The sequence below is a fragment of the Myxine glutinosa genome, chromosome 11 (assembly GCF_964187855.1).
Source record: "Myxine glutinosa chromosome 11, kmMyxGlut1.1, whole genome shotgun sequence".
Taxonomy (NCBI): domain Eukaryota; kingdom Metazoa; phylum Chordata; class Myxini; order Myxiniformes; family Myxinidae; genus Myxine; species Myxine glutinosa.
Genome location: NC_136271.1, coordinates 84,440,049 through 84,459,830, shown reverse-complemented (window position 1 = coordinate 84,459,830; position 19,782 = coordinate 84,440,049). Strand labels below are relative to the sequence as shown.

Sequence of the window (19,782 nt, the reverse complement as noted above, 5' to 3'; positions counted from 1 at the left end):
GACGAGCGCCGAACGCTATTGAGAGCGACGAGTTGAGAGTTGGATCCCGAGTGCACGAGAGTGAGTCGCGCAGCAGCAGTTGGTTGGCAGTTCACGGCCTGAGTACACGAGTTGGGTTTTGAGAAGCGACTTGGAAGGACGAGACGTGCAGTCACACCTGCGTCCTCTCCGTTCCTGTCTTTTCGTGCTTCGTGTGGGGATCGACCTCGTGTGGAGCCGCTGGCCTGCGTTGGGTGCTTTTGAGCTTGGTGCACGGACCTCGTGGGCGACGAGAGGATCGGAGCTTGCAGCGAGGCCTCGTGGGTGCAACGGGGCCGAACGGAGCCGTGGTGGACGGCAAACAATACAGTACGACGGACAGATAAGCTCACACCACATTTCACGATTTAACATAACGTGTTCTTTTTATTAATTAATATTCCTCGTCTTGTCTTTGATATCTGATGTGCGGGATCCCGATTTAGGATTATTTAATTACCGGCGCGTGCTTTTACTGTCTTTGCTTTTCCCAATAAACCCTTGCATTATTTTTGTACATATATCTGAACGCAGTTTACCGGGTGGTTGATTTTAATAGATAAGGCTGCGGGGCTCTCACCATTCCCCTCCATTCCGCGCGCTTGGGTGTTTTAGGTTTTGGAATCCGCCATTGAGTTTCCGCCTCGGGAGTTAAAGCCCTCGTGATCGGCAATCCGCAACTCTGGTGCTAATCGGAGTTGCGCGACAATATATATATATAGATATATATATATATATATATATATATATATATATATATATATATATATATATATATGTCATAAAGAAACCTACCTTACAAGTTTCCTCGGACACAGGAACCTGCAGATATTGTGTGCCATACCAGCGCTCCTCTGTGTTTGTAAAACTCTCAAATGATTTCGCAACCACAGCAACCCTGTGAAGTACAAAAGCATTCATCATGCCGCACCATCATAATCATCATCATCATTCCGCACCATCATAATCATCATCATTCCACACCATCATAAACATCATCATTCCGCACCATCATGATCATCATTCCACACCATCATAATCATCATTATTCCGCACCATCATAATCATCATTATTCCGCACCATCATAATCATCATTTCACACCATCATTATCATCATCATTCCACACCATCATAATCATCATCATCATTCCACACCATCATAATCATAATCATTCCACACCATTGTAAACATCATCATTCCGCACCATCATAATTCCACACCATCATAATCATCATCATTCCACACTATCATGATCATCATTATTCTGCACCATCATAAACATCATCATTCCGTACCATCACAAAAATCATCATTCCGCACCATCATAAACATCATCATCATTCCGCACCATCACAAACATCATCATTCCGCACCTTCATAAACATAATCATTCTGCACCATCATAAACATCATCATTCTGCACCATCACAAACATCATCATTCCGCACCATCGTAAACATCATCATTCTGCACCATCGTAAACATCATCATTCCGCACCATCACAAACATCATCATTCTGCACCATCGTAATCATCATCATTCCGCACCATCACAAACAATCATTCCGCACCAACGTAAACATCATCATTCCACACCATCACAAACATAATCATTCCGCACCAACGTAAACATAATCCTTCCACACCATCATAAACATCATCATTCTGCACCATCATAAACATCATTCCACACCATGATAAACATCATTCTGCAACATGATAAACATCATTCCACACCATGATAAACATCATTCCACACCATCATAAACATCATCATTCTGCACCATCATCAATCCACACCATTAGAAACATCATCATTCCGCACCATCACAAACATCATTCCACAACATCATTCTGCACCATCATAAACATCATTCTGCACCATCGTAAACATCATTATTCCGCACCATCACAAACATCATCATTCCGCACCATCGTAAACATCATCATTCCGCACCATCGTAAACCTCATACCACACCATGATAAACATCATTCCACAGCATCACAAACATCATCATTCCGCACCATCGTAAATATCATCATTCTGCACCATTGTAAACATCATCATTCCGCACCATCGTAAACATCATCAGTAGTGTAATAATGTTGCTTCTGGGACACCTCCGTTTAACATGGGAAATCCCTATCTAATGTCATTTACCCCCTTGTCTTTTTCAAAAATCATAAACACCTCTATTTCTCCCACCCTCATCTTTATGAACCTTTTGTCTGTAGTACCTATCCTTAATGTTGTTCATTAGACCACTCAAACACTACAAATATTTGTTTTCTCTTATAGACCTATCATCCTTCTTCTACATATCATCTGGCAGATTAATCTTTGACCCACTCAAACATTGACCCATTCACTTCCATATTAAATCTTTCCCTCCCTCATTGCCCCTAAAGACCTCTATTTCTCTCACCCTGTTCTTTACGAACCTTCTAACCTTTTGACATGTTATCCTTATTCATTAGACCACTTAAACACCTGTGATCCTTCTGACCTTATGGACCTTTTAACCTTTTACTCTTAATATCATCTGGTGAATATAACCCACTCAAACAACGACCCTACAAATATTTGTTTATGCGTGGGAAATAATTTAATTCTCCTACAACTCTCTTCACCATCTAATATATTAACAAAAAATATGTTTGAGTTTGGTTCTTTATTAAGATATTTTAACTGAGCTAAGATAAAATGGTAAACCTCCCTCAATGTTCTTGTTTGAGCGCCTCCAGTGCCACATACCATTTTTTGGTAAGCTCCGCCCACTTTTTGGTAAACCACGCCCATTTTTTTACTAAACCCCGCCCACTTTTTGTTAAGCCACGCCCACTTTTTACTAAGCTCCGCCCACTTTCGCTAAGCTCCTCCCACTTTTGCTAAGTCCCACCCACTTTATAAACTCTTCAGCATTGTATCATTTCCAGGTAATACATTACATCATTTTCAGGGAATTTCCATCACATCATTTCCAGTTAAGACACGCCCAGGGAATTTCCACAGGAAGACACACCCAGTCCTTATAAAAGGCACCGACCACACAGGCTTTTTCAAACACGCTTTCTGCTTCACTTGAGAATGGACTACTATGCCGAAATGGAATGGGATAACTTTGCTATTCCATGGAGTCCTACTACCTGTGTAGAACTCAACCTTCAGATTGATGAACTGGACTCGAACCTCTTATCAATGGAGGTAAGTTTGTTTATTTATTTATTTATTTATTTAATTTTTTTTTTTTTTTTTTTTTTTTTTTTTAAGATGAGACTCGTGTAAGAGTTAACAAAGTTTATTTTAATATTCATAGAGCTTGATTTATACAAATAAAAAATATTGTATTAAATTAATACATTGTTATTTTCTTTCACAGGAAATTGTATCTGAGATACGAAATGAAAATTCTGCTTTTAACACAACTTGGGATGAAGTTATTTTTTTGTTTGAAGACATTTTGAACAACCAAGACCCCCAGAACGAGTTCTACCTTGATGACCCAGCCAAAGAGTTATACCTTGGAGATCCACAAAATCCTGAAAAAGAGTTTTACCATGATGATACTTGTTGTGAGTTATCAAAACAAAACCCACTGAACAAGTTCTACCTTGATGAGCCAGAATACAAGTCATACATTGGAGACCCACAAATTTCTGAAAATTGGGAAAGGAGAGTTCTCCCTGATGGTCCGCAGTTATACTATGTGAGACACATCATAGAAACCCTAAAAAATTGGGCAAGGAGAGTTCTCCCTGATGGTCCGCAGTTATACTATGTGAGACACATCATAGAAACCCTAAAAAATTGGGCAAGGAGAGTTCTCCCTGATGGTCCGCAGTTATACTATGTGAGACACATCATAGAAACCCTAAAAAATTGGGCAAGGAGAGTTCTCCCTGATGGTCCGCAGTTATACTATGTGAGACACATCATAGAAACCCTAAAAAATTGGGCAAGGAGAGTTCTCCCTGATGGTCCGCAGTTATACTATGTGAGACACATCATAGAAACCCTAAAAATTTGGGAAAGGGAAGTTTTCCCTGATGGTCCGCAGTTATACTATGTGAGACTTATCACGGAAACCCCCAATATTTCTGAAAATTGTGGTTTTACCTTGGGGACTTGGAAAGATGGTTATATTTTTGGAGACTCGGAATGGGGGTTTTGTTTTGATGACTCGGAATGTGATACCTATCTTGGAGGCTCAACAGGAATGTGGTTATACCTTGGGAACTTGGAAAGTTGGTTTTATTTTGGAGACTCTACCTGTGGGGTTCCTCTTGGAGACTCTTTGGATTCTAAAGCAATGAACAATGTTCTTTATTTAATTACGCTTGATTTAAGCAATATCAAGAAAGTTCGAGGAAGAAAATGCTGGAAAATTCTTTCTTCCCATTTCTACTTCTTCAAACTTAAAAGCCTTGAAAGACAGAATTGGAGGAAGAGGAAAAAAAAAAAAAGAAATACGTATTTAAAAAAGAAGAAAAGAAAGATTATGTTAGGGTTTGGGTGGGATTTTGAATGTGAGGGTTAGGGATGGGGTTGGGTTAGGGTTGGGATTTTGAATGTGAGGGTTAGGGTTGGGGTTGGGTTAGGGATGGGGTTGGGTTAGGGATGGGGTTGGGTTAGGGATGGGTTGGGTTAGGGTTGGGATTTTGAATGTGAGGGTTAGGGTTGGGGTTGGGTTAGGGATGGGATTGGGTTAGGGTTGGGATTTTGAATGTGAGGGTTAGGGATGGGTTGGGTTAGGGATGGGGTTGGGTTAGGGATGGGGTTGGGTTAGGGTTGGGGTTGGGTTAGGGATGGGGTTGGGTTAGGGATGGGGTTGGGTTAGGGATGGGGTTGGGTTAGGGATGGGGTTGGGTTAGGGATGGGGTTGGGTTAGGGATGGGTTGGGTTAGGGATGGGTTTGGGTTAGGGATGGGGTTGGGTTAGGGCTTGGGTTGGGTTAGGGTTTGTATATTATTATGACTCACTCGCACATACACACACACACAAAAGTTAAGCCCCAACTAAAAAGTTGTGGGATTCTGTGTTTGGGGTTCACAGATTTAAAAACGTATCCCCATTATACACACACAAAAGTTAAGCCCCAACTAAAAAGTTGTGGGATTCTGTGTTTGGGGTTCACAGATTTAAAAACGTATCCCCATTATACACACACAAAAGTTAAGCCCCAACTAAAAAGTTGTGGGATTCTGTGTTTGGGGTTCACAGATTTAAAAACGTATCCCCATTATACACACACAAAAGTTAAGCCCCAACTAAAAAGTTGTGGGATTCTGTGTTTGGGGTTCACAGATTTAAAAACGTATCCCCATTATACACACACAAAAGTTAAGCCCCAACTAAAAAGTTGTGGGATTCTGTGTTTGGGGTTCACAGATTTAAAAACGTATCCCCATTATACACACACAAAAGTTAAGCCCCAACTAAAAAGTTGTGGGATTCTGTGTTTGGGGTTCACAGATATAAAAACGTATCCCCATTACATTTTATTTATTTATTTATTATTTTCAAGGGTATTATCTGCTTACTTGTGTTTTTTGTAATTCTTGTGAGTAAAATGAACCCAATATTTCTTCTTCATTTAAATCATATAATTTGTAGGTCCAAGGGACTGTATCCATTACATCAATGATTTTAAATAATTCACGAGTCCATTTTTGTGTATAACCTTTCTCAAAATGACTTTTCCATTTGTATATCCTTACCATATCACCAACTTTGAACTTGGGCTTTCTCAAATTAATCTCCTTTTCATATTCTAATTTTGTAAATGTTTCTGATGGTTTTGATTTTGTTGATGAATGAACTGCATTGTTGTAATCATCTACAATATCCTGAATTAAATACACCCATTTTTGAGAACCGAGTTGTGTGAATTTTTTATATAGTCTCTCTTTCAAAGTACGATTAAAACGCTCAATAACAACTGCTTTTCCTTCATTAAAGGTGCTGTATAATTTAATACCCTTCCCCTTAAGAAATTTCATGAATATTTTGTTATAGAACTCTGTTCCCTCATCAGTCCATAACTTCTTTGGTTTCCTTTTATCCCGATCAAATATTAGCTTAAAGGCTAACATTAAAGTATCACCCCTTTTATTTTTTAAAGGGACAACCCAGGCAAATCTACTCCTCAAATCAATAACGGTTAAAGCATACCTGTATCCCCTGTCATTATTCAATTCAATTAAATCAGCGGACCATATGTGGTCGGTGTATTTAGAATAAACCTTCCTTCTTTTAAACTTTGTGATTATAGGTTTGTGTAATTCTTCAGCCAAAAGCTCCTCAGTCTTGATGACATCATTAGAGCCTAATAGTTTTTTGAGGAATAACCAAGACCAAGTTTCAATTTAGCATTTATCAAATTTCTCACAATAAACCTATCAACTTTCTCTCTCAACGTTGGATTTTGTATCAAAGACAAATTATACAACATTTCGCTGTCGGCTTTATGTTTTTCAGTCAACGTAGTGGTTTTCCCATAAGCAATATCATGCTTCATACACACTTCGTCAACCCTATTTGTAGGTTTAGACCAAGGTTTAGGATTGTCAGCCTCATCTAATCTTTTATCCAAGTTTGTTCCTGGACCACAGAAAGAATACCCTGGAAGGTGTAATTCCCCTGGAATTCCAGTTGTTGTAAATTTACTTCCTGACAGAAACTTTTGTATGTCTCCTCCTCTTTTAGGAGAGATGAATTGGCACTTTTTAGAGCCACACACTTGACATATTCCTTTTTGATAAACTCTATTATTTTTAGCTTTAACATAAGAGATATTTTTAGATTTAGTTTTCTTTTTACATTTGAGACAATAACTCATATTTATTTATCAGAAAAATTCCGACAGAGTATCAAAACCTTTTTGGTTTTCAACATATACATTTCAATCTTTATTTTTAAAACATAAAGAATCCTAAGGAATGCCTTCACTCTCTCCTCCATTTATTTACAAATAAAAACTAACTAAAGTCAATGACACCAACATCATCAATCACATAATCTTTTCCTTCTTCTTCTTCTTCTTCTTCACCACTTTCTCGTTTAAATCTCCTCCCTGAAATTGAAGACATTGACGTTCTTATTTTTGAAAGCATTATCTTCATAAGAGTTGTTAATTCTTTAATTTCCTCTTCGGTGCGTTGAGATTGATTTATTTGCTTTAATACACTCAATCTTTTATGAATCTCAGTGATTTCCATCTTTTTATATTTTTCCTCCCTCTCTCTTTGCTCCCTCTCCTCCTCCTCCATTTTCTCCCTCTCCTCCTTCTCCTTTTTCTCCCTTTTCTCCCTTTCCTCCTTCTCCTTTTTCTCCCTCTCCTCCTTCTCCTCCTTTTTCTCCCTCTCCTCCTTCTCCTCCCTCTCCCTTTCCTCCTTCTCCTTTTTCTCTCTTTCCTCCTTCTCTTCTTCAACTCCTTCCTCATCCCTTGCTACCCTTGAGTTTGAACCCCAAAGAATATTATACATATACTCATCTGGATTTTGAGATATTCTTGTATCTATAATTATTTTTCTCATAATAGGATACCAATAAGATTTGTTGACGATTTCTAAAAGAGTTTTATATTTCATAACTTTGAGAAGTTCATTTTTATTTAATATTTTAAACAAGTCTCTATTTGTGGGTTTAACAATATCAGTATAAGGCCAGTTTTTTATGACAAAATTCCCATGTATATGCTCCAAATCATAAGGTATGTAATACCGAGCACCCTTTTCTTGTAGGTATCCTTGAATACAAAAATTATAATTCTCTTGTAGTCTTCTTCCTGCCATTTATGTATCAGAAATATATGTGAGATTAATATTATGACAGGTAATACCACCCCATCTTCCCACTACCAAATCGGTTTGTATTCCTCGGCTTTCTATCCTTATCTCATTACCTTCCTTCTTTGTCATGCGAACCATCGCTATACTATCATATATTTTTATTTTCTTAAAATCACGTATTTGTTGTTTACTAATTGTACTTCCACATAAATCCTTATCTTCACCAAGTGGATAATATTCTTCTTTACGAGACTGATTTAAATCATGTAGGTCTTCTATGTTTATTGAAAAAGACCAATTATACCCTAAATCAGGCATATCATACCCCCATTTATTAATTCGCATATTAACTAAATGTCCTTCTTTATAAAATTTAATTGTAAGCAGGTAGTTAAATTCAATGAGGAAAGGTGTATGGTCAGTATAACCAGGTGTTGTGGTTGTAAATTTTACTTGTTTCACAAAACGTGCTGTTTTCTTTAAAGATATATATTGTGATAAATCACTGAATCTAATCAAGTCATTCGCATCTGTAGGGTTTGGATAATTGATTAATTTATAAGTATTCTTCATATTAATATTTTTACTTACACTATATTTTTGTCGTTCAGCCTGTGCCTTTGTATAATAATTTGATAAATCAATATCCTGAGAGGATTTTCCAAAGATAGAACCATCTTTTCCAACATAGGTCATTTATATTAGATAAAAAATGATATCATAAAAATTTTCATTATTGTTGAGTTGAAATAATACATATAAACATAATTGGCCACAACATTTAGAATTAATTTCTTGAACTTGGAATGTTTGATAAACACCATTCTGTAAGAATTGTATTACTTCAACAGGTGGTGGCATACCATAACTATCAAAATAATATTTATCCTGACTATTATGAATACAAACCCAATGAGAACCATTCTGTGTGTCTAAATTCATAATAATATTCTTTGTATTCTTATTTATATGTGTTAATTCATCTCTCATACAAATAACCACATTATCAATTTTTAGTGTTTTACAATACTTAGCTAGTTCTATATTTGACGTTGTATTCTTTCCAAATTGTTTAAACCATTTATCCATTTATTTATGAGAAAGATACAATCCATTACCCCGTTTAGTTAGTTTAACACCCGCTTGAGCGATAGAGGAAAGCATATCTCCAACCAACAATCTAGCTTTATCAGGTAGACTTTCAAGTTTTTGAGCAAAATCTACAATTACACCACTTCCACTAATTTGTTTCTCCAACTCCTTGTTATGTCTTTCCAATTCTTTTTGAGCTTTTAGTTGTGCCTTCCTTTCGTTAGCAGTTTTTACCGCTGCTGAAATACCACCAGTCAATGCTCCCGCCGCACTTAAACCAGCAAATAAAGGAATTAGAAACGGGAGAAATCCTCCTCTTGACTCGTCTATTGAATATTTCTTTAACATAGGTTTCGTCATTTTAATTTTAAGTGATCCAACATCATTTAGTGTTTTTACTTGTGTGTGTGTGAGTAAAACATCAATTCTTACAGCTCCTTTTCTTTGAATTGTATTAACATTAATAATACAAGGCTTTTGATTTTGAATACAAGATGTTAATTTATTAAGATTGATTTGATTAACATATACCCCAACCATTTATTTATGAGAAAAAACCTATGTGATATTAATCATAACACCATTATCTGTATTAATCTGTAATTCTGTTTCCTCCAAAAGCAAACAATATGCATTAACCTCTTCACTCTCCCCTCTTTCAATGTATAGAGAAGTATCCACTCGATTAGACTTTATAGTTTCCTTTTGAGAACTCAGGTCAATTGCGTAGATTGTATAAAGTTTTTGAAACGCAACCATATCCAAAATAGGATCATTATTACCATTACTTTCACACACCTTTTGGTAGGACTTGTAGGCTTCCGCATAATCATTTTTTTCCCAATCAATTTCCAATCTATCTCGCGGATAAAATGTGCCATCAAGAGAAACCCGAAGTTGTTTCACCTTTGCATTATCACTCAGGGCATTATTCTTATTAGTACCGTCCTCTCCATCTGGTTTTTTAAAAATGAGCCAGAGGTATCGTGGCTTTCCTTGAAGAACACCTAAATTCCAAGTGTAGGTAGTGTGTTCCAGTTTAACGTGTTGACATCTTCTTTTAAGGTATGATACATTTAGCGGTTTCTTTGAGTTAAGTCTTCTATTTAACATCTCTTCCGTTTTAAGATTAGGAGTATATTCACTGATATACCAACACAAATCATTAATAACAAATTTATTATTTTCTCCAAAAGCATTTTCATCCCCAAAAAGCAATCTATTTACATTATCATTCCTTTGTAGTTGAAATCTAATTTTAAGCCCATACAAAACTTTATCATAATCACAAAATCCAAATATACCTTTCAGAGGTACTGCTACGGTAAAACTATTCTCAGCTTTTGCGTCATCATTATACATTGACTTCCTTTGACTATAACCAGGGTCTGCGTTTGTACCCGTTGACATATCAGGAATAAAACCCTCAACAGCTCCCTTACCCATTCTATCACTAAACGAATATAGTGTAAATTTCATCATTTCAGATGTAGCAGAGACATAATCAACCGCTTCAACCTCTTGTGTTCCAATATACAGGCGGACACTGTCAAACATTTTCCAGAAGAAATCATTTACGAGTGTAGCATTAGTATTATTCGCAGCCTTAGTGAATTTAAATTTACACAGCAAGAAACTATCAGCTATATTCAAGTAAGTTTGTTGATTATTTATTTCAAAACTTTTTGTTCCGTTTGAATTCCAGTCTGTTCCTGTTATAGCATTTACCTTAAAATAGTCTTCCTTTTTAGTGGAGTTTGAAATGATAATCGTATCATCCAAATCATAGATACTATCAATCGCTTCCATACTTGTATTTATATAGCATTAAAATTGTTGAAACCCTGACCCAAGTATTTTAATGATTTTTTGTCGTTCTTGTGAAGATAGTTGAGTTTTACCTTTTTTTATTTCTTTGATTGCTTGTAATTTATGAGACTCCTTTTGAGCATCTTTTATACTCTTTATAGCACCCGCAACGGAGCCCACGGCAGAAGCAGTTGAACCAATTAGGTCTTTATGTTTAAGGATGGTTGAACCAATACCCATTAGAGTATCAATTATCCCATCTCCTTTATTTCGAAATTGATGACCTACACCTCGTTGTCTCTTAGGTTTATAGTATCCTCTACCCACATACCTTGTATAGTCTGGTGAAAGGAACATGCCCTCCCCTGTAATTATTTTATATTTTCCCAACTCGTGTTTTCTCACAATAACCATTATTTATTTATTGAAAAACTTCACGTAGGTGAATTCTGATGGATATAATTTCATCATTAAAGGATATCATACGATTATCTTGGTCGGTTATCCTAAAATTTACTCTGTATATGGTTTTTCCTGACACAGGTAAATAGACAAGATTTTTTGGTTCCATATTAAATTTATAACCAATCGGGGTTGAGTATGCACTGAATGAAAATATTGTATTTGTTCTTATTCCATCGTTATAAGCACCATCAATCAAATCACAATGAATTAATACTGAATTTATACCGGAGGATATTTGGATAACATTATCACTGTAAAACGTCCCGTTATTTTCAATCTTTTTTGAAGAGAAACCCAATAGCTCTCTAAACGAATTTTCAATCGTGAAATCAACTTTATAATTATTTTTAAGTTTAATAGTTGATTTTGAAGTGTGTTTTTGAATATCTATTACAATATTTTTTGGTTCATCACCTTTTTCTTTCATAAGGCGAGAGACTTCTGAAGATATTTGAGAAATCTCGTAAGCTCCAGGTGAAACGGTTATAGTTTTATATCCACTTCCTGGATTATAACTAAACTTGTTGTTTTTCTCTGTGATATTAAAAAGGGTATTGTAAGTTTCCATTGACAACAAAGATGCCTCATATGAGGTAAGGGGGTCAAGTTGTAGTGGGTAAGGGAATGAAGCTGTGTAATCGCTCGTTGTGAAATTAAAACTAAGAATTGTGCTTCTCATCTTATTTAATATCTAATAAAATATCTTTGTATTGACATTTATTAATTATTTTCATGTTCATCAACTGATCTAAAATGGCTGAGGATTCATTAAAACAATTGTTGTTTCCAGCCTTCTTACTACCTAACAACAATAATAGCCTACTAACTAATTGTGATGGGTCATTTGGAAGAAAACTAACACCCGAACCAAGCTTACTTAAAGCATCAATAATATGTTTCTCCTTCTCATTCTTCTTACTTTTACCAGCAACAGAAACTCCATAATCAAGTGCATTTAGCAACTCAATATATACCCTATCTTCCTCTCTTTCCATATCAAGTGGTTCCTCAAAATATTTTGAACCGCTGAATCCGGGGTTTGTTAGAAGAAACATTAATCTTGGAGTTAATTTAACATTTGGTTGAGTAGAACTCAAGAACATCAATTCATCATTAAATATCAATACCTTTTCTTCCACAAGATGAAACACTGCTGGTTCTTCTGTTGGAATGAGACCTGCTCTGGTTTTTGAACCCGCCGAATATTCATTGTTTTGAAGAGCTTCCACAACATAATTAGGGGGTTGATTTACCTCCTCAAGTTTCCGAAATAATCCCTCGTCATCATATTCTAATTCACCAAGTTCTTGTTTTGTTATCTGACTAAAATCTTTGAGCATTTGAAGTTTTTTCGGAGTAAATTCTACCGTGGGTACTGTAGGTGAGTGTTGAGTTTTCAAAAGTGGTTTAAAGAATTTCTCTTGTTTTCTTTCAAAGGCTTCTTCACCAGTTAGTTTCTGTCTCCGTTTCTTCTTTATCTCTTCCTGTTGTTTAACAACTTTTGAAACTAATTGTTGATGTTCCTTAAACTTTCTTTCTCTTTCTTCAGTATTCATTTTCTGTATTTATTTATTGAAAAATATCATTTAGTATCTCATCTTGTTTCACAACAATATATTTATATTTTCCAATCGTGTGTTTCATATAATTTTCAAATTCTTTTTTACTACATAACGTAGAGCAATTATCTCTCCAAAAATTATTTACATCTATTGAATTTAACTTAAATAAAATAAAAGTATTGGCATTGTTTCTTATTGAGCGTCGAGGGAGTTGAAAATATGATTGACTAAGATATATACAATTACAAGAAGAATGTCTCCCTCTTGTATAGTAGCTATCCATTACTGTTTGGTTTCTCTCATTAACACAATCATCAAAGATGACGAGGTTCTTTTTTGATTTATCTAAATCTTGAGGTGAAGGTATATCATCCGTATTATCACTGAGAATACAAGTTATGGGTTTCGATTTTGATTTCTGTGTATCACAAAATAATTGTATTATATCTTCAATATTATAATCATTCAGTTTGTTTTGAAGTTTAAATAAACCGATAATGTCTTCCTTTTTAAGACCTGCATTAAAACCCTGTGAGAGTAGTTGATACTCGGGTTGAAAACTTGACTTTGTAAAAATTATTAAATTATCATAATCTAAAAAATTAGGACCAAGGAGCATCTTTAAAAGTAAACAGGTTTTCCCACATCCGCTTGAACCAACTATTAGACATCTCAATGAATTTGGAATGTTTTTATGGTTATTAAATTTTATCTTATTTTCCCAAACGGGTAAAAAATCATTCATTTATATATTTGGAAAACAAGTCATCCAACTTTTTTTGAGCTATTTTAGAAACTCTATATTTTATCCTGAGTTCTGGTTTAATTTCAAAATAATTCATTATTTTATTTATGTAGTATCTTGTATTAACATTTCCATTAAAATTATTTTGAATAATAAATATCATTAAACCCTTATACATTTCCTCAATACAAAGAGTCTCTTTCCTTGTAAGAAATGGTGTATTATCACCATAATGCTTAACATTCATCTCTCTTATTAATCTTGTAAAGTAATTCATTTTTGGTTCTAATTTAAAAGAGTTATATGTTTTTTTATATTTCTTATTATCATTAATTAGAATATAATCACAGAATAAACATTGTTTATATGAATCCTCATCATTAAGCCCCACTCTATCACAAGCCGGACAATTCTCTAATTTATCATATGGAGAGTCTGGAAATTCTAAATATCCTTCAGAACTTATCATATTTATGTGGTAAATTTTTACTTAAACTAAACGCAAGTTTATTCATTAATAAATACAATGTTTCAAAGCACAAAAGACAAATTTCAATCAATCTCTACTTCGGTGGAAGATATAGAAAAATATGTCAAAGATGTTAAATTGAACAAAGATAAATATGGAAATTTTTGGGTAAAACCAGTTATGGAAAATAACATGAGCCCCTCTATTTCATTTAAAGGAAGAGCTCTAACTATACCTGGAAAGACATCCATTAAAGTAAATCTAACAAAAGTTTCTCCTCTACTCCTGGCAATTTATTCAAAGCTTGAAAAAGTGATTGACCACGATACTTTGAAAAAGAATGATAAGACCATTAATAATTCTAGAGGAGACATTTGTATTTTCTTTAATAATCCAAAGGGTGTAGATCTAAGTAAAATGAATGATGTTAATATTTCTGGTGAAATGTCATTTCGTTCTATGATAGTTAGAGATTATTTAAAGATAACTTTTGATATAAAAATTGTAGAGATTGAATCTGTTAATGAAAGAAAGTATATAGATATTGATGGGAATATTTTTCTTGCTAATTAAATATGAGTCAATACAGCAGTGAAGATTTTACTATTTCATTGAACTCGGACGATAGTGATGATAGTATTTCATTGAACTTGGCTGATGGTGATGATAGTATTTCATTGAACACAGATGATAGTTATGATACTAATAGTTTGTGCTCAAATGATAGTTATGAGAGTAGCTTTATTGATGACTCTGAGTATGATTCTGAGTATTCATGTGATAGTTATGACTTAGATGATTCTGAGTGAAAAAGTGTTTTAGTTTAAGCACAGTGATATATATAAAACGGAGCTGTAAAGCTCAAAAGTGTTTTATTTTAAGCACAGTGATATATATAAAACACCACGTTTTCTCACGCTATAAATATGGTTTATTGTGATACTTGCGAGAAGGAAGTAAAATATTATAAACAACATATTCTCACCGCAAAACATACATACAACATTTTAAACAAACTTTCCCCTCTTCCACCTGAAACAAAACACTGTTCTACATGTAATAAAAATATCCTCAAGAAAGGCTTCAAAATACATCTTAAAACAAATCTACATTTATCAAATTTTATCACAACTAAAAACTCTGATGGAGCATTCAAAGGACATATTAAAATAAGAGTCTTTAACTTCAAACCTCCTGAACCAGAGTCTATAGTTGATGCTGTAGAAATAGTTAAACCTGCTGTTCAAACGTTGATTGAAAAAACACTAAAGGAAATGAAACCACTTAAATTTTATATGGGAGTAAAATTAGAAATGACAAAGGATGAAGGAGTTATAGATGCACCATACATGAGAACTGAGCCACACTTTATATCTTCATATCAAGATTTTAAAACATCAGGAGTCTATGATGAACTTATTAAACAAGAGCAAGATGTGGATAATTCAATCGTAGGAAGTGGATTCAATATAGGAAAAATTATTTACATAGACATTCATATTCTTAAATCAGATCCTCTAAAAGCTTCTTCTTACATTGATTTACCCAGTGTTATCAAAAATAGAAAAGCAGTTATCAATATCAAAAATAAAGACAATAAATGTTTTCTCTGGTCTATTTTAGCACACTTACATCCTCCACATTTTCATGATGAAAGAGTATCTCATTATAAAAAATATGAGAATACATTAAATACGAAAGATCTAAAGTTTCCGATGACTTTAAATGATATTCCTAAATTTGAAAAGATGAATAATTTATCAGTTAATGTTTATGGTCTAACAGAAACAAACAACATTCAGGTTTTAAAGCTTTCTGACAATTGTAAACAAACTCATATTAATCTTCTATATTTTAATTCAGACGAAAATTCACATTATACATACATCAAAGATATTGCTAAATTAATAAAACCACAAGTCTGTAAGAGAACAAATAAAATATATATTTGTTTGCGTTGTCTTAACTTCTTCAATTCACAAGAAAGATTAGATAAACATTCAAATTATTGTGGCGAACATAAATCAACGGTAATCAATATGCCTAAAGAAGGCTCAAAGATCACATTCAAAGATGAAAATAAAAAGATCAAACATCCATTTGTTATATATGCTGATTTTGAAAGTATTTTAGAAAAAATTGATACTGCTTCTCAAGATCCAAAAGAATCATACACAAATAAATATCAAAAACATACTCCTTGTGGTTTTTGTTATTATATCAAATCATCCGTTGGTGATAAATATAACAAGTTAGAGATGTATAGAGGCTCAAATACCCCAGAGGAGTTTGTGAAACGACTAGAAAAAGACTGTGTTCGATTAACCAAGATAATGAGAGAAACCAATAAACCAATGTCCTTAACAAGTAAAGAAAAAAGGGAATTTATAAAAAACAATGTCTGTCATATTTGTGAGGAGAAAATTGGTAAAGGTCTAAAGGTTAGAGACCATTGTCATCTCACTGGTAAATATAGAGGTCCGGCTCATCAAAGTTGTAATATTAATTATCAACTCCCCTCTTTCATTCCTGTCTTTCTTCATAACAACGCTCATTATGATACACATCTATTTATCAAGGAACTCTCAAAGACTTCTGGAAGTATCTCAGCAATTCCAAACACGGATCAGAAATACATTTCATTCACAAAAACAATTCACACATCTCCTATTACTCATATCAGATTTCTTGATACATTTAAATTCATGGCAAGTCCATTGGTTAACTTGGTTCAAAATCTAAAAGAGTTTCCATGTCTTTCAGAGTATTTTTTAGATAAAGATTTTCTAACACAAAAGGGAATTTACCCCTATGACTATATGGACTCATTTGAGAGATTCAATGAAACACAACTTCCTTCAAAAGAAAATTTCTATAACAAATTAAATAATAGTCATATATCTGATAAAGATTATGTACACGCACAAAATGTTTGGGAAAAATATAACATCAAGAATCTTGGCGAGTATCACGATTTGTATCTCAAAACTGATGTGCTTTTATTGGCCGATGTATTTGAAGCCTTTAGATCTGTTTGTCGCACTGGATATGGATTGGATCCTGCTCACTACTACACAGCACCTGGATTGGCCTGGAGTGCGATGTTGAAAATGACAAAACAAGATTTGGATTTGATAACCGATGTTGATATGCTTTTGATGATTGAAAAGGCAAAAAGAGGTGGAATTTCACAAGTCTGCTCGAGTAGATACGCAAAAGCAAATAACAAATATCTTCCAAATTATGATCCAACGAAAGAGAGTTCTTACTTGATGTACTATGACGCGAACAACCTGTATGGCTGGGCAATGTCTCAGGCTCTTCCTTATGGAAAACTTAGATGGGTAAAGGAAAAAGACTACAAAAACGTTTTACAAGATGTATGTATCTCTACACAAAAAGAATTGGATGAAGAAAAAGTTGGTTATTATTTTGAAATTGATTTAAAATATCCAGAGGAACTCCATAACCTACACAAAGATCTCCCATTTGCTTGTGAGAAAGAAAGTCCAAAGAAAGAATGGTTGAGTGATTATCAACGATCGTTTGATATAGGTGAATCAACAGAAAAATTACTTACTACATTATATAACAAGAAAAATTATGTTCTACACCAAAGAAATTTGCGACAATATTTATCAAAAGGTCTAAGAGTAGAGAAGATCCATAGGGTTCTAAAGTTCAATCAAAGTCATTGGTTAAAGGGGTACATTGATTTTAATACACAAAGAAGAACAGAGTCAAAAACAGATTTTGAGAAAGACTTTTATAAATTGATGAATAATGCGGTCTTTGGTAAGACTATGGAGAATGTGAGGAAAAGACAAAATATCAGACTATCAACATCTTGGGAACAAGCATCAAAATTAATTAATAGACCGAGTTTTACTCGAGCTGAGGTCTTTACTGAGAACTTTTGTGCGATCCATTTGATTAAAGAGAGTATTGAAATGAACAAACCTATTTATATTGGAACAACAATTCTTGATTTATCAAAGTCATTAATGTATGATTACTTTTATAATAACTTGAGGAAGAAATATCAAAATGATGTTAATCTACTTTATATGGATACAGATAGTTTTATTTTGAAAATTAATACCAACGATGTTTATTCAGACATGAAAAGAGACATTAATATCTATGACACGAGTAATTACAGTCCAGAGAGTGAGTTGTTCTCTTCTAAAAATAAAAAGGTGATTGGAAAGTTCAAGGATGAATTAGGAGGAAATGTTATGAGTGAATTTGTGGGATTGAGGTCAAAGGCTTATGCTTATAAATACATTGTGAATAACGTTGAAAAGACTGATAAGAAGTTAAAAGGTGTAAAGAAAAATGTTATTAAAGAAACAATAAACTTTAAGGATTATTATAACTGTTTAACAACAAAGAAAGAAGAGTTTAGAAAGATTAATGGAATAAGAAGTTATAAACATCAATTATATTCAGAAGAGATAAATAAGAAAGCATTGGGGGCTTTTGATGATAAGAGGTTTATTTTAGAAAATGGAATTGATAGTCTCCCTTATGGTTATATAAGTATATAAGTGATAAGATATATATATAAGTGATAAGATATATATAAGTGATAAGATATACATAAGTGATAAGATATATATAAGTGATAAGATATATATAAGTGATAAGTTAAAAAGGGGGGGGGGGGGTTGGGGATTTTAACGGGCTACCGCCGCCTTTTTTACTATTATATAAATGATAGAACCAAGTATCAACCAGACTAAAGAGTGGAGGTGTAATCAACCTTGGTATATAAATGGAAAACATAATGAATGTGAAAAATATCAAATAGGTATAATTGAAAAGGCAACTGGTAAAAAAATTCACAAAACAAATAAGAGAATTAATTTAAATACCGGTGAATTGGGTAAAAAAGATGGAAATATTTTTGAGTGGACGGAAAACTTTGATGGTTGTCAGGAAAATATATACTTTAATTTTAAAATGGTATGTGGCACTGGAGGTGCTCAAACAAGAACATTGAGGGAGGTTTACCATTTTATCTTAGCTCAGTTAAAATATCTTAATAAAGAACCAAACTCAAACATATTTTTTGTTAATATATTAGATGGTGAAGAGAGTGGCAAGAGAATTAAATTATTTCCCACGCATAAACAAATATTTGTAGGGTCGTTGTTTGAGTGGGTTATATTCACCAGATGATATTAAGAGTAAAAGGTTAAAAGGTTCATAAGGTCAGAAGGATCACAGGTGTTTAAGTGGTCTAATGAATAAGGATAGCATGTCAAAAGGTTAGAAGGTTCGTAAAGAACAGGGTGAGAGAAATAGAGGTCTTTAGGGGCAATATGGAAGTGAATGGGTCAAAGATTAATCTGCCAGATGATATGTAGAAGAAGGATGATAGGTCTATAAGAGAAAACAAATATTTGTAGTGTTTGAGTGGTCTAATGAACAACATTAAGGATAGGTACTACAGACAAAAGGTTCATAAAGATGAGGGTGGGAGAAATAGAGGTGTTTATGATTTTTGAAAAAGACAAGGGGGTAAATGACATTAGATAGGGATTTCCCATGTTAAACGGAGGTGTCCCAGAAGCAACATTATTACACTACTATCATCATTCCGCACCATCGTAAACCTCATACCACACCATGATAAACATCATTCCACAGCATCACAAACATCATCATTCCGCACCATCGTAAATATCATCATTCTGCACCATTGTAAACATCATCATTCCGCACCATCATCACTTCATTCCACATTCAATGGTGAAGAATCACTTAAAAAATTAAATAACTCATATCCGAATCCATATTCAGATCTTCACCAAAATCTAATC

The 19,782-nt window shown here is 34.0% G+C and overlaps 1 protein-coding gene across 5 annotated transcripts in view; it reads right to left on the bottom strand.

Annotated features, from left to right (window-relative positions):
* IDE (insulin degrading enzyme) overlaps positions 1–19,782 on the bottom strand; it is a 131,881-nt gene that overhangs the window by 45,714 nt on the left and 66,385 nt on the right. For all 5 annotated transcript variants that reach the window (XM_068131527.2, XM_078786831.1, XM_078786833.1 and 2 more), the window contains exon 12: positions 814–916. In XM_068131527.2, coding sequence (XP_067987628.2) covers positions 814–916 — 103 coding nt within the window. The remainder of the gene's footprint in view (positions 1–813; positions 917–19,782) is intronic.